The sequence below is a fragment of the Rutilus rutilus genome, assembly GCF_951802725.1.
Source record: "Rutilus rutilus genome assembly, chromosome: 11".
Taxonomy (NCBI): domain Eukaryota; kingdom Metazoa; phylum Chordata; class Actinopteri; order Cypriniformes; family Leuciscidae; genus Rutilus; species Rutilus rutilus.
The window spans coordinates 42,293,387-42,309,686 of NC_140216.1; the positions used below are offsets into that span (position 1 = coordinate 42,293,387).

The 16,300-nt window shown below is 42.6% G+C and overlaps 1 protein-coding gene across 2 annotated transcripts; it reads right to left on the reverse strand.

The window, feature by feature from the left end:
- Positions 1-11,028: 11,028 nt before the first annotated feature.
- On the reverse strand, positions 11,029-15,741 carry LOC311300336 (glutathione S-transferase A-like). 2 transcript variants are annotated; one of them, XM_084424580.1, is made up of 7 exons: positions 15,645-15,741; positions 15,171-15,486; positions 14,956-15,021; positions 13,678-13,783; positions 13,195-13,313; positions 11,673-11,761; positions 11,029-11,528 (listed from the first exon to the last, which is right to left on the reverse strand). In XM_084424580.1, exons 2-7 carry the CDS (start codon positions 15,336-15,338, stop codon positions 11,396-11,398), a joined length of 681 nt encoding a protein of 226 aa, XP_084280706.1. In that variant the 5' UTR covers positions 15,339-15,486; positions 15,645-15,741; the 3' UTR covers positions 11,029-11,395. The 2 variants fall into 2 exon arrangements, with proteins under 2 accessions (XP_084280706.1, XP_084280705.1); XM_084424579.1 differs by having other exon boundaries at positions 15,171-15,544; positions 15,645-15,716.
- Positions 15,742-16,300: the final 559 nt, after the last annotated feature.

Consider the following 16,300-nt stretch of genomic DNA (forward strand, 5'->3'; position numbering starts at 1 on the left):
ACCAGCCTGCCGCAACACAAATGTCCTCCCAAAGTGCTCCTCTAAAAAGAGCTTGAGAAGATGCCACACTTCTGGTGGAATGTGCTCTAACGCTAAGAGGTGAAGGTAAGCCACGCACCTCGTAAGCCAACGAGATAGCTTCTGTGACCCAGTGAGAAATCCTCTGCTTTGGGTCTTTGGGGACATACCCTGGTCTCGGCCTCAAGGAAACCTTGACCAAGCCAGGAGCAAAGTCCAAGCAAGACTCGCTAACAGAAAGAGCTTGTAAGTCTCCTACCCGCTTTAATGAGGACAAAGCCAACAAAAGAGAAACCTTGAGCGTCAGAATCCGCTCCGGAGCTGACTCCAAGGGCTCAAAGGGAGCCTTCGTCAAACCCTCTAGGACAACAGAAAGGTCCCATGAGGGAACTCTAGGGGAGCGAGCCGGTTTCAGGCGCTTAACCCCACGCATGAAGGCCGAAACTAACCTTAGTTTCCCCAGGGGAATCTCGTCCGATTCCCTATGTGCTGCAATAGCTGCGACATAAACTCTGAGAGTGGTAGCAGCTGCTCCAGAAGCAAACTTCTCCTGCAGGAATTCTAGTACTGAACCAACAGGGCAGTTAACTGGACTCCTATCATGTGCTAAGCACCATGCCTCAAAAACCTTCCATTTGGAAGAATATAGCCTCCTTGTAGAAGGGGCTCTAGCACTCGCAATGGTCTCCTGAACGTCAGTTGGGAGATCAGAACTTAATGCTAATGGCCTCTGATCAGCCAAACATACAGCTTCCACATGTCTGGGCGAGGATGCCATATCCTGCCCTGCAGCTGGGACAGCAGGTCCTCCCTGACCGGGATCTTCCAGGGGGAAGATTCCAGCAGAGGAATTAGCTCCGAAAACCATGGCTGAGACGGCCAGAACGGAGCTACCAGGAGGAGGCTGACTCCGCTCTCTCTCACTCTGGCCAAGACCGCCTGGATCAGTTTGATGGGCGGGAAGGCATAGAGTTTCTGCGTTGGCCAAGGGTGAGCGAACGCATCTATCCCTAATGGAGCCGGGGGACTCAGGGAGAACCACAGCGGGCATTGGGACGACTCTTGAGATGCAAAGAGGTCCACTTCCGCCTCTCCGAAAACCTCCCAGATCAGGGCCACTGTCTGGCGGTTCAACATCCATTCTCCCGATCTGAGTTTCTGCCTCGACAGAAAGTCTGCTGCGAGGTTCAGAACCCCTGGGACATGAACTGCTCTCAGAGATAGGAATCTGCTCTGAGACCACAGGAGAAGGTGACGCGCATGCCTGTCCAGGGTGCGCGACCGAGAACCCCCCTGCCGGTTCACATGAGACACCACTGCCATGTTGTCTGTTCTGACAATTACATGGTGTCCCTCCAGAAGAGGGAGAAAATGATGCAGAGCCAGAAAAACGGCTCTTAACTCCAGGCAGTTTATGTGCCAAGAGAGAGTCTCGCCAGTCCAGACCCCACACGCTGGTCTGCCCTCGAAAACTGCTCCCCAGCCGGTGAGAGAGGCATCCGTCGTAATCATCTGGCGACGAAATACCGCACCCATGCTGACCCCTTTCCGAAGAAAAAGAGGGTCCCGCCAAACTGACAGGGCTCGAAAGCAACTGTGCGATACCTTCAGTAGGCGAAGGGTTGGCCCGGAGGGCCGAACCCCTGAGAGCTTCATCCACCACATGAAGGGCCTCATGTGGAGCAGGCCCAGCGGTAGCACGGAGGAGGCCGCGGCCATCAGGCCCAGCATCCTGCGGCAAGTGCCCACAGACACATGATGGCCTAGCGAAAAACGGGCCAAACATGACGTCAGACTGGAAATCCGTGCAGGAGCCAAGCGGGCCTGCATGAGAACGGAATCCATGTTCACCCCCAAGAAAACGGTGCTTTGAGCCGGAGCAAGAACACTCTTCTCCGAGTTCAACCTCAAACCGAGAGACTGGATATGACTCAGGACGATGTCTCTGTGGTGGGTCACTAGCTCCCTGGACTGGGCTAAAATGAGCCAATCGTCCAGGTAATTTAGAATACGGATGCCCTGGAGCCGCAAAGGGGCCAGAGCTGCATCCATACACTTCGTGAATGTCCTCGGGGCCAGAGCGAGGCCGAAGGGAAGGACCCTGTACTGGAACGCTCTTTCTCCAAAGGCGAACCTGAGGAAATGCCTGTGTCACCGTACAACCTGGATGTGAAAGTAAGCATCCTTTAGGTCTACTGTCACGAACCAATCCCCTGGCCGAATCTGAGATATGATAGCTTTCAGCGTCAACATCTTGAATTTCGCTTTGTAAAGGGCGAAGTTCAGTCGGCGGAGGTCCAGTATGGGACGCAAACCGCCGCCCTTCTTCGAGACCAGGAAATAACGGCTGTAAAAGCCCCGTTCGGTTTCCCCTGAAGGAACCTCTTCTATTGCTCCTTTGAAAGGAGGGATGAAACTTCCTGCTGAAGTACAGAAGCCTGAGTGGCGCTGTCTACTACGGTAGGAAAGACCCCGTTGAAACAAGGGGGATTGCGGCAAAACTGAAGAGTGTAACCGAACCGAACTGTGCGAAGAACCCAAGACGATACCCCTGGTAAGCGCTCCCATTCTTGAAAGAAATGTGAAAGAGGAAGAGGGATGTTGTAATGCAGACGACATACCTGAGTGAGGGTGCCGTGTTGACGTTCGTGAGGTAGAGAAGTTGACTGTGCAGGAGAGCCCTTGGCGTCCTGACACGTGATGGGAGGCATCGATGCTGGGGTCATGGTGACCAGGTCCGCCCGCTCCGGAGGAAAGCGAAAAGTGCCTCAGAGAATGCGACCGGCAGTTATAGAGAGTGTCGGGGGTGAGGGGAGAAAGCAAAAAGCGTCTCCTTCCTTCCGCGCCGGGCTGAGTAGAGATGGTGAAGAATGGCCTGCACTTCGAGACACTCTGAGTGGCGAAGGTGACAGGGCAAGGAAAGGAGAGCTGGGAGGTGGGCAGAAACGCTTGCGCGGTCTGTCCCAACCTTGAGGAAGCAGAGGAGCTCTCCTTTTTCCGACCAGAGGGTCAGGAACGGCTCTGGGCCGCCGGAGCGGTCGGTTTGTCGGACCGCTTCATCTGGAGGCGCTTGTGAGGCCGTTGACGGGGAAACGGGCGACCGCGGGCTCCCCAAACCGTGGAAGGTGGGGGATGCACCGGTTCACTCCTCCTGGAAGAGAACTCCGGTCTAAAAGAGGGACGTTCTCTGGGTCGAACAGGGGAGGGAGCAGAAGGTTCCCTAGCCCTCCTGGGCATGAACTGTCTGAACGCGGCCGATTGGGATTTGGAGGAGCGGAATTTCTCAACCACCGTGTTGACCGCCTCACCAAACAACCCTGTTTGAGAAATGGGGGCGTCCAGGAGGAAAACCTTGTCCTTGTCACGGATCTCCGTGAGATTAAGCCACAAGTGGCGTTCCACCGCAACGGAACCAGCCATAGAGCGACCTATAGCGCGTGCGGTATGCTTGGTGGCTCTTAAGGCTAAATCCGTAGCCTTACGAAGCTCTTTGACCGCTTCAGGGGTCACGCCGTCGCCCTCGTCCATTTCCTTAAGGACGTCCGCTTGGTAGGCCTGGAGAATGGCCATAGTGTGCAGGGTCATGCCTGCCTGCCCAGCCGCCATGTAGGATTTCCCAATGAGAGAGGAAGTAGTCCTACATGCTTTAGAGGGGAGGAGGGGGCGCGACTTCCAGGACGGTGCAGACGACGGAGCAAGATGGTCGGTAATAATACATAATAAAAACATAATTTGCAATTAGACGATCCTATGACTGCCTCACGCGCATGTGAAAAACCCATACATTTAACACACTTACTGTGCGGGTCGTCGTTAGCGATGTAACAAGCACATGGCGGAGTACAGCGTTGGTATTCCATGGCAACTTCACCGAAAGGAGAAACAGAGTTCCGCTTGAACAGTCGCAGAAGCGCCGAGAATAATCCAGAAAGTTTGAGCTCAGAAAAATCACGAACGAGGGGCAACGTGACCGCTTCGTTCTGAAGGCAGAGAAATCTGAGGAGCAGATGGCGCGCGCGCGAATATGTAATGATGCGACGTAAGAGGGGCGGAGCCAGATTGCGCGGGCGCCATCAGCCAATGAATTGGCGTGATTCTATAGGGCTTCAGACAATCGGCACATTCAGAGAATATCCCACTGCGCTATCCGCAGCGTTGAGTGAACCTATGAAAGAGAACTCAAGCACAGAAGACGTGCGCGCACTCGCATAATTTAAAAATTAACAGTCATTTCGTTTTACTGCTGACTGACTGACATTAGTTTATCGATCTCTTTATTGAATACTTACTTACAATTAATACTAGTGCAAAATGCCCGTGCAAAATCAGTTTTTGTGTGTGTTTTTAGTAATTGTTGGTTTGGTGCCCGTGAAAGAGACTGTGAATGTCACTTACTCGTGCCTGTAGCAAGACACCTGTCAAGATTGAAATCCATCGGACTAACGGTTCGAGAGATATGCGAATAACAGACACACACACACACACACACACACACACACACAGAGAGAGAGACAGTAGACTAAAAAAGTAGAAAGCACACAGTGAACTCCGAGAAAATGCTATGCTTGAGCAAACAGTTTGTGACTAGGCTACTACAAATGATGGCCGTGAAAGAGACTGTGAACGCATTGAATAGGATATTAGACAGGGTCAAATTTCACAAAATCAGAACCCCGAAGGCATTTTGTGATTATTTATATTGTACAACATTTCTAGGGGTATTAAGGGGTGCTGAATCCAAATCTGCTGTATATGAAGCTCAAAAATGTCCCAAAATGCCTCAAAATTGAGAAATTCAAAATGGCCGCCACCGCCAGGCTGAAATCAATTTTTCAGTATATCTTTTTGACTAAACAAGGTACAAACATGAAATAAATGTGCTTTTGTAAGTTTTCCTACATGGGCAATTCAATGCCATATTCAGATTTTAGATGTAATGTGAAGAAACTGCTTAGATATTGCAAAAATAGTTGTTTTTAACTATGAACTATTATTGACTAATTAATAATTAAGTTATTATTATTAATATTATCAGGCTACTTTTACTTAGTTTGTATTTTGTTATGAGGTAAAATGTGTCAAATGTGTTGTAATGCACTCCCAAACCTTTGCCCTCCCCAATATCATACCACCCCTCCCCCGAGCTTAGCCTTTCTCACACTTCTCAGAACGGCTGATCGGAAACATAAGACAGCTAACAGGTAAGTCATGTCCAGTGTATATTTTCATAATGTGACATGTTTTCATAAACATCCCAAGGGGATCAATAACGTTTCTATCTATCTATGTAGTTTAAATAATTGCAGTATATATTTTAGCATTTTTGATCACTAAAAGAAGCCTATTAGCGCGATTAGCTAGATGACATCAAAGTCAGTAAACTTAACACACTTGCTTTTACACTGACTGATTGGAGGAAATACTTTAAAGGAACACTCCACCGTTTTTTGATATAGTGCTTATTCACCTTCTTTCCTACATTTAGATAGGTGGGCAAATGCATTTTTGTCTCAGTGCATGCGTTGTTTTAGTTTGACAGGGTCGGCGCTAGCTTAGCTTAGCACAATGAATGGAATCCTTTGTTGCCAGCTAGCATGTCCTGAGTAAAAGTGCAAAAAAAACAATTTTTAAACCACCTAATTACTTCTTGTGGCCTGCGTATTCACAACAAGTACAAATAGCGATGCAGATTAACACTAGGCGATTTCCTATGCAGATATTGACTTGGGACTATATTAGGGGGAAGCACAGGCGAAGCACTGCTACTTGGGCGCAGAGATATCACGCAACACATGAAATGTCAACATACCGGTGTGAATAGTAGCTGGCTATTTTTCCTTCAGTACATGAATGGCAATGAACATGGCGGATTTTGTGAGAGACGAAGAGGGTGTCTTCTCAGACAGTCGAGAGCCAGAACCATACCTCTATGAACCAGAGTTTTCAGAAGATGAGCTGCGTGCTTTGGAAATAGAATGACAGGAGGAGGAGGTTGCGATCGCTCAACAGCCTGAGGACGTGAGGATGAGAGCCAACACGAACTGGTGGTGTGAATCTGGGGGAATATGCCAATCTATCCCGACTGAAATAGTGTCTGTGCTGTAGAGAGTGGGACAAGTTTCTGCCATCCATTGATGACCAGGCTCAGCGCGTCAGATCAAGATGAGCGTGCCGGCAGTTGTGTCACAGCTACCGAGGATTTCACGGCGTTGATCCATTCTGCAGTAACTTTTACTCTATTTTTTTTACCGGTGTGATAAAGTGAACTGGAAAAAAAGCCCCACGCCGAATGGACCAAATGGACAACTGTCCACAGAGTAAGTGATTATTTTAAACATGACGCATGTATAGATCGAAAAGTAAATGTGGATATGAGCAGGCTTCACTCAATGTGTACACTTGTCAATTTTAAGAGTGCTGGCCTAGATAATTATAATACATGAAGTGGGAGAGAGGCCGCACTATGCTTAAATATATTTTTAATTTATTTGCACACTGAAGAAGGCACGCGGCGAAACGCGTCTGTGCAAATAAAAATATATTTAAGCATAGTGCGGCCTCTCTAGATGTATAGATCGACCCATATTATACCTGTATTCACATTCACATATTATACCACATATTCACATTTCATGTGTTGCGTGATATCTCTGCGCCCAAGTAGCAGTGCTTCGCCTAAGCTGCAGTGCTTCGCCTGTGTTTCCCCCTAATATAGTCCAAAGTCAATATCTGCCTAGGAAATCGCCTAGTGTTAATCTGCATCGCTATTTGTACTTGTTGTGAATACGCAGGCCACAAGAAGTAATTAGGTGGGTTTTTGTTTTTTTTAGATCACTTTTACTCACTAACACTAGATCACTAGATCACTAACAAAGGATTTCATTCATTGTGCTAAGCTAAGCTCGCGCCGACCCTGTCAAACTAAAACAACGCATGCACTGAGACAAAAATGCATTTGCCCACCTATCTAAATGTAGGAAAGAAGGTGAATAAGCCCTATTTCAAAAAACGGTGGAGTGTTCCTTTAAATTTATTTCATTTAACCCTTTCGCACGTACGATCACACCGGTGTGATCAGGCTAGGCTGGTCCCTGGAGCATATTTTTAGGGGTGGCCAGGCAAGGGCCAGCAACCAGTCTGGGGTGGCACAGAAATATTAATTATTTTATCATAAAAAATGATTTATGTATTGGACTGTTTTAGTGCCTACACAACTGAATAAAGTTCATTTGTACTTAATTGTAATTGAGATAGTGAATTAGGAATCATGGAATGCTGACTGAATTTTATATTTTTTTTATTGTTATCCACCACCTCATATTAAAATGAATTAAATAGTAATAAAAGGGCACACACTATAGCTAAAGTTCAACTTGCTCAGTTAGCTTGGTTCTGGTTCTCAAAATCTCCAATAGCTTGTTCTACATTGTTGCATCTTCATGGATGAGATAACATGCAGATAACTACTGTAGTCCAAAGATTATTCAACCTTCAATGCGTTTGATATAATCAATGAACTATTCAACCAATTCTGAGTTTGTCAAATAAAAGTTTAACTTTCTATATTAGTTGTCAAAATAAATAATTGCAACAGTTCTATCATACCGAAATTAAAAAGGAAAACAAAAGTTCTCTTTTGAATCCCCAAGTGCAAGGATGTGAACAAGGCGGAAGTCAACAGCACATAATGTAAAATGTTATGTTTTTCATAATGTAATGTTGGCAGAATGTAAAATTAGTTATTTTATGGATTTAAAAATGATCCATTTTTGTTTGTCCTTTACAAATGAACGCAAAATGAATGCCTATCGTCTAGTAGGCCTACAAATGCACAGTGCTCACATTTATTTGGACATTAAAACAGTTTGTACCTTATATTGTGATCTCACATAGCAGAATATTTTAATACAGAGACATGTGACGCATATATAACAAATACATGCATGCAGTTTTGACAGCTTTAATCGCCTTTTTGATTCTTACATGAGTTAATTGACGACTACTACGGCTACAGCGTGCCGCATTTGCGCGTGATGTGCGCAAGGACAGTACAACGGCTGTCAGTCGTATGACAGAAAAGTTAGTTAGTTTTACTGACATTTTGCCTGACAACATCTCATCTTAACGAAGATAGCCCACTGAATAAGGACAAAGCCCTTTTCTCAGCTTCTGACAGAAGTGTCACAAGCTTTCACACACATCTTCTAAAAATAATAGTATCAGAAAAAAAAGAGAATGATGTTTGTTGTTGCCTTCACACTATTCGACTTCCTCAAAACGGTCTTGCAACCCACCAGTTGAGAAAGATTGACTCTATATTTACTATGTGCATATCACTGTCTGATGTTCTGCTGAAGCTCATTCGGCACTTGGACATTTCCGCACTCGTTTGACTTGCGCCTGGCGCTGAGGTGAAGTTGGAGTGTGCGTCTGAAAAGTCTCACGTTTTTTGTGGTCTTTAAAAAAAACGCAATTTTTGTCAATAAAAAAAAGAGACAGAAACAGCAGTTGTGAGAGGGGTGACCAAGCTCAGACCAAGGGTGGCCGCGGCTCCACCCCCTAGCTCCGCCAGTGCGCAGACGCAGTTCAGAGAATCAGATCTGTTGGATTTACTACACATGAATTCATCCACTTCTCCCGCAAATACATAAGTGGCTGGTGAACTGGGAGAAGAATAGAGTAAACTTTGAAGTTACTTACACAATGTGTATCTGATATGAATAAGACGTGTCTAATTATAATGGAAGGGATTATTATTGCCTCTTCCATAGACATCAGTGTGTATTTTACATACTCTAAATGTATTGGTTTTTTTTAGTACTTATGTGAATTTATATGTCTAATACCTAAAATAAACATTATGTGGTTGAAAACACTGTAAAGTTTTGAGATATGACAGCTCTGAGCGCGCCTGTCTCTGGCTCAGCGCCAGCCAAAGTGTGAAAGCACATTTGAATTTAGCACTTGATCACGTGATGCACTGACTGTTCTAATCACACCAGTGTGTGATCGTATGCTCCAGGGACCAGCCTAGACTGATCACACCGGTGTGATCGTACGTGCGAAAGGGTTAAATGAAATAAATTTAAAGTATTTCCTCCAATCAGTCAGTGTAAAAGCAAGTGTGTTAAGTTTACTGACTTTGATGTCATCTAGCTAATCGCGCTAATAGGCTTCTTTTAGTGATCAAAAATGCTAAAATATATACTGCAATTATTTAAACTACATAGATAGGTAGAAACGTTATTGATCCCCTTGGGATGTTTATGAAAACATGTCACATTATGCAAATATACACTGGACATGACTTTACCTGTTAGCTGTCTTATGTTTCCGATCAGCCGTTCTGAGAAGTGTGAGAAAGGCTAAGCTCGGGGGAGGGGTGGTATGATATTGGGGAGGGCAAAGGTTTGGGAGTGCATTACAACACATTTGACACATTTTACCTCATAACAAAATACAAACTAAGTAAAAGTAGCCTGATAATATTAATAATAATAACTTAATTATTAATTAGTCAATAATAGTTCATAGTTAAAAACAACTATTTTTGCAATATCTAAGCAGTTTCTTCACATGACATCTAAAATCTGAATATGGCATTGAATTGCCCATGTAGGAAAACTTACAAAAGCACATTTATTTCATGTTTGTACCTTGTTTAGTCAAAAAGATATACTGAAAAATTGATTTCAGCCTGGCGGTGGCGGCCATTTTGAATTTCTCAATTTTGAGGCATTTTGGGACATTTTTGAGCTTCATATACAGCAGATTTGGATTCAGCACCCCTTAATACCCCTAGAAATGTTGTACAATATAAATAATCACAAAATGCCTCCAGCACTTTAAATAAGCACATTTTCAGAAATTCTGCCGAGTCTATGTTTAGTTGGTGAATAGCATAGGCTACTATTACACTGTAGCGATAACGTTAAGCGCACCAGAATGAAATATAATATTCAGAAGTAAACAGCATAGCTGACTTACAGATTCAGTTAACATCCACAAATGAATAAGCGCGTCGATTCAGGAAGCAGTGCAAAGTGCCCGTGCAAAATCAGTTTTTGTGAGCTGATCGCCGTCAAAAAAGTTCAGAAGATATTTCTTGGCGATGGCTGATTCCAACAGTTTCAATATGATAAAAAATAACTTTTATATTGATTCAATGGATTAATTGCATTTTGAAAAAAAAAGAAAAGTGTCATGAATTTATTGCATTTTTTGGGGGAAATTATTGCATTTTTGAAAAAAAAAAAAGATTTGCATTTTTTGTTATTATAACCTAAAGATGCTATGTGAAAGTTTGAAACAGAAAATAGTGGTTTTCATCTTGCCACTTTCTTGGTAAAGAAAACACATTTTTACTCAAATCTATCTATAAATTACAGAAACGTCTGTCTAATCAAAATGGATTTATCACTTTCTGGAACCAAACTATAATATTCATATTAAACAAATATTGCCAAGTAAACAGTGTAGCTGACTGAGTGTTTATTTTTAAACCACAGCCTTCTTGGGGCTTCTTTGACCGATACAACCCTCTAATGTCAGAATGTTTATTTTTAAACCACAACCTTTTAAAAATGATATATTTAACGATATCTTTAGCATTTCTCATCCAAACAACGTCAAACTTGGCACTGCACTTACTCGTGCCCGTGGCGAGACACCTGTCGAGTTTGAAATCCATCGGACTAACGGTTCAAGAGATATGCGGTTAACAGACACACACACACACACACACACAGACGTTTCTGTAATTTATAGATAGATATTAGAGTAACTATGATTTCTGAGAGATTTGACACGCCTGATTGAAGAGTTTTAAGTTTTTATACTGATATCCTACTTTAAGTAATTTATTTTCTTTTATTTTTTTAATGTCTGTGAATAAATTTCATACATGGAAAACCTTTCAAAGGTTTTAAAGCCAGCTGGTATTTTGTGTTAATAATTTAAAACTGAACCAATTTTTTATTTCTTGTAATGATGGTAAATATTTTCCTCAGCTTGATTTAACAGGACAAAACTTTATTAATCCCAGACCCGGCCCACATTGTTGCTGTCTGAGGTTAATCTGCCATTACAGACGATAACAACCTTTCGATCCGTTTCAATCTTTAGAAACTGCTTAAAATAAAGTTCACAAATTAAACGGCCTGACAGAACAGATGCTGAAAATATCAGACAAAATGAAAGGTGCAGCGATGTAAACAAGACAAGAGTTGTGATTTAACAGTTGTAGGTGTAAAATTGATTAGTAAGAGAGACTTCTGAAACATTTCTTGCATAAAGGACTGTTAGAAAACATCACATGCAATTACTGAATACATCAAAGCTGAACTTTATGCAATATTAATATGATTCTCGATGTTCCTCAGAGGTCCTTCAGTGTATCCTGACCCTCGGGTTTTTCCAGCCATTCCAGAGGCCAGCTGGCTTTAACACTGGGACGGTCCTTCACCATTTCATAATACTCCATCAGTCTGGGACATCTCTCTTTAGGACAGCTGTTAACCAGTCAGACAGATCAAACATTAAACCAGTCTAACAGATCAAACATTAAACCAGTCTAACAGATCAAACATTAAACCTTAAGCTGACATTATGATTAAACATGCTGTCCATGGAGAAGGATTGATAATGACACTCACTGAAGTCGTGGGAAATATGCGATAACTGGGAAACAAACCACGTCCGCCATGGTGAAGTTCTTGCCAGCGAGGAACGACCCTTTACCCATCTGACCAACAAATGAGATCGAGTTTATTAGGACAATAAGGGTTCAAGTTCAATGGTCAAAGGTTGATGATAATAGTTATGGCATTTGGCAATAGTTATCCTCTATTTTTGGCATTCATAATGCAATTAATTTCAATAAGAACGAATGAAAGAGGCAGCGAATCAGGTTCGTTGTATTAAATCCTTTAGCCAATGTTCCTGATATTTCTTTAGAACATGAAAAGGGTCTATTGCGCTAAAGTTTGACGTCGTCATGTTGGAATCGTTTCGTGAGATCGTGAGACTATCGATTAGGGCTGCCCGCTAATAATCGACTAGAAGAGGCTTAGTCGAACAAAAATTGTACTAGTCGCTTAGTCATTTACATTTATGCATTTGGCAGACGCTTTTATCCAAAGCGACTTACATTGCATTTCAAGGTACACATTTACACTCTTATCAGTTCTTGCTTTCCCTGGGAATCGAACCCATGACCTTGGAAATGAACCCATGAGCTACAGGAAAGATCACAATAGTCAAAGAAAAAACAAAACCTTGTGGCGAAGTTGCGTTATTATGCGTAATCCGTGAGGGACAGATCGTTAACGGCGGGTACTTGTGGTAATCGGACAGGAAAATCCAAACGTTTGCCTATCATCTATCGAGCTTAAATATGGCTTATTATCTGAAACATGCAAGTAGTAGCAACTTTACATGGCCGCTCGCTATAATGCTAACCTAGATAAATGTGCGCTAGCCGATTATTAGGCTCATATCTTAGTGTGGAAGCTATTAGCGCTCTTACTGCACGACACTTGCATTTTACTTAAAATACTCTCTTACATCAAGAGTAGCCTAGAACGTCACTGGAAACGGACTCATGTTATTTGTGTGCACTCACAATAACTAAATGTTGTGCTTTTGTAAAATAAAGAAAACAATCAGGAAGCGCTTTCTGCCGTCTCGGTCTCTGTGAACTTGAGCGCGTCACAAAATAAACCGAAACTCAGCGTGAACTTTCCGCGCAGACATGAGAAATGCATCCATCGAAAGACTGAAATGTCTATTTTTAAATTTACAGATTCAAATGGAAAACAAATATTCTCAGATTATGTTATGAAACGTGCATATAGGTGTGTGCACTAATGCGGAGATTCATCACTGCAGCCGAAAATAAATTAATAATAAATTATTAAAATGTTCAGACAGTCTCCCATTCATAATCATGAGGTTTGCTGGTGCGCTGTAGCTTTATGTGTGCGTGTGAGCGCTGATTAGGCTATGTAGGCAATTAAAGGCTCATTATTATGAGATAAGTCGACTAATCGCTTAAATGAAAGACTAATAGTCGACTAGAAAAATCTTTAGTCGAAGGCAGCGCTACTAGCGATTGAGTCAGAGAATTTGATTATCGGCCGATACTGATCAATCGGAGAATCCCTGTTAAAACACAACCTTCTCCAAGTATCCGTCCCACAGTTTGAGTTCGGTGACGAGATTCTCTTTATTCCTCTTCAGGGCCGATTCGTGTCGCTCTCCCTCAGGGACGTACCACTCGTAGAAGGCCACGTCGTCTGCACACACAAGGGTAACACTGAATAAGCGGCTGACCGTCGTCCGCTCAGAGTGAAACTGCTAACCACTTAAAGCTCTGTTGGACATCATCGAGTGCAAGAACCATAACGACACGTTTGTTTTCTTAATGCAAACCGTGAGCAAAGAGAGCATGAGGCAGGAGGACGATGACAGCGAATAAACTACATGCATTTCTATTATAAACTATTTTGAACCGGATGAGTGAAGATCTGAGTAGAGATCCATTATTGTTCTTATTCTTATGTGAGGAGGCTAATGCTATAGGGTAACTGCTGAAATTAATTTGATTAATTTGAGTTGTCGCTCAGCTTTAAATGTACGTTCATGATTTAAATCACTTACACAATTTCTGCTGCAGGTTGCTGGTCTCGAACATCCGCTGGTAGACGAGCGCCTGTTCGGCTGGATCATCTGGGATCAGACGGGCTCCTTGAGACTTGAACGCACTCTAGAAACCAGAAACATTTCTTTTAGATTTTTCTTGGGAGTTTTAAGTAAAAATGTCCATTTGTAACTATTCTAAGATGATAATGAAGAAAAGCCAAGACACTGAAACACAAAAACCTTCCCATCAACTACAGGACTTGCTACTGCTAATCCACACACGACAATATAGCGTACATGAATTACCCGTAGCAGATTTACACAGGTGGAGCTGGGGAAGGAGGAGGGTTTCTGAAAGTGCTGCAACTGCTAGAGCAAATGCTGACCAGTATTTGAAGGTTGAGCAGCGAGCTCATTGGCTACTGATACAGCAGGAACCAATCAGCTGTGCCCTATAGAGAATGGTGTGATTGCAAGTAGATTGAGTTATGGACCAATCAGTCTGCTCAAGTTTCATGCACTGTGTTTGTATAAAACCGGAGAAACAAATGAATCACTGATTTTTTTTGTTTGGTTACAGAGCCCCTAAACCGACATAGAAATGCACAAATATAATGAGTTTAAAATATATTTTAACGTCATTCACAAAACGGGTTGTGCGAGAAAATTTGCGTTCGCTCACAAAACCTTTGCATTCTATTACGAGCGAATGCATGCAAAAGTTCTCAGGGGAACGCATGCATACATGTGTGTATTTATACAAAATAATTATACACAGTACACACACTTATATTATGTAAACACAAACTTTTATTCTGGATGCGATTAACTGTTGCACAGCCCTAATTGAAATATATAGATTTTAAACATTTTTGTGAACGACCCTTAACCGTCTAGCATGAAAGCCCATTTTCACCACATAAAAAAAAAATCAATAAAAATATGACACAAAAAGATGATATTATGATATACTAATCCATAATAATGAGATGAAAAGTCAAAACTTTGATTTGCATATTCATAATAATGCAGTTGAAATCGACATACTAAGCAGAAATCATGACATTAAGTCATAACTATGACATTAAAAGCCGAAATAATGACATACAAAGTTATGATTTCTACTTTTTCATCTCAATTATGAGATAATTAATTATGTCATAAGTATGTCTCTTTTTTACTGAGCATATTATTTTCTTATTCATAAGAATTATAACACTTTTGGATTGTGTTTGTTAAAATTGGACAGGTTTATTTCTACGAAGGCTTAAGGAACTGTTTATGACACTGATTTACCTCCAGATACAGACACGCGGCGAAAGACTCGTTCACGATGAGGTCTCCGTGCTTGAAAGTTGGAACCTGCAAAAAATAATCATAATAAATGTGCAATATTATAACAAAAGTTTTTATAAGTTTTGTCTCTTTTTATGAAAGTTGCATGTGCAGTAAACACGTAATGCAGTCAGCAGAAACCCCACTCAACAGGCGTACGTGTGTATGAGACGCACCTGAACTCTGGGATTGAGAGCCTTCACTTCTGCACACTGGTGCTCTTTCTTGTCAAACGACAGATGTTTGTGTTTGTATCCCTGCAGTTTCTTCTCCTCCAGCGCGATCATGAGCCTCCAGCACGGCGGAGAGCCGGAGCACCAGTAAAGCATCATATTCTGCGCCATGACTGTTAATGTCGAGTTTAATCGGGAAATGTGGCTGTAAATGAGCGGACACCAGATTTTGCTGTGTCATACACTTGGCATTCGAGTCTGACGTGACGACATCACGTGGGCGTGGTTTGTTTGCGAGGTCAATGGCTCTGCCTCTAGCCTGTAACAGTTAACGGTTGAGATGCTAGCGGACTTTTCCCGAAGACACTAACTCATTTCTATAAAGTAAATATTCAACGGAAGCGTGTTATTTACATGAAAGAATGTGTCAGAAGCATTTGTATGTACTATTTGCGTAAGTTTGGGGACTAAACTTACCTGAAAGTAGTGAAAACAACAGTGAGAGACTGAGTTACTGCTTGTGTCAGTTGAGCTGCCGCCCCCGTTTCCATGGTAACGCCCTCCGCTCCAGTTCAAATCAGTAGCACCTCACTGCAGTACACGAGATCCAGGGGGGCGGAGTTGGATCCAGATATAAGGGGTGGAGATTGGTAGGTTTAGGGGTGGGTTTAGGGATCAGGGGGTGGAGATGGGTAGGTTTAGGCAGCTCTATATGGCTCTGGGTTTAGGTATATGTAAGGTGGGAGGAGTTGGATCTGGATCCTCCCCGTGGATTTCATGTTCTGCAGTGAGGACCATCTCGTTCAAATGTAACTCGAATGTTCAGCGCGCGCGCCCATTAAAACACGTAAAAGTCACGCAACATTTACATAAAAGTAGAATTGATGGAGGGAATTATTTGATAATCAGATAAAATATCTTGAAAACTTTGGTTGGTTCCATTTGTTCCTATTTTAATAAAACCTGTTTAATTATAACCTCAGTGAGCTGAGTACATGGTGTTCCACTCTTAATGACATAGTTTCTTTATTTGTATTATTTTGTCCAGATTTTCATAGTATTTTATAACTCTCTGTCTGTACCCTTATAAGACATGATACAGATATATAATATGCAGCGTTTGGTCCCTGATG

Coding starts and splice junctions, on each gene's coding strand:
- LOC311300336 (XM_084424580.1), bottom strand. CDS start 15,338: ATGGCGCAGAATATGATGCTTTACTGGTGCTCCGGCTCTCCGCCGTGC. Junction 15,022..15,170: donor CTCTCAATCCCAGAGTTCAG/GTGCGTCTCATA, acceptor TATTTTTTGCAG/GTTCCAACTTTCAAGCACGG. Junction 11,529..11,672: donor GCATATTTCCCACGACTTCA/GTGAGTGTCATT, acceptor ACTGGTTAACAG/CTGTCCTAAAGAGAGATGTC.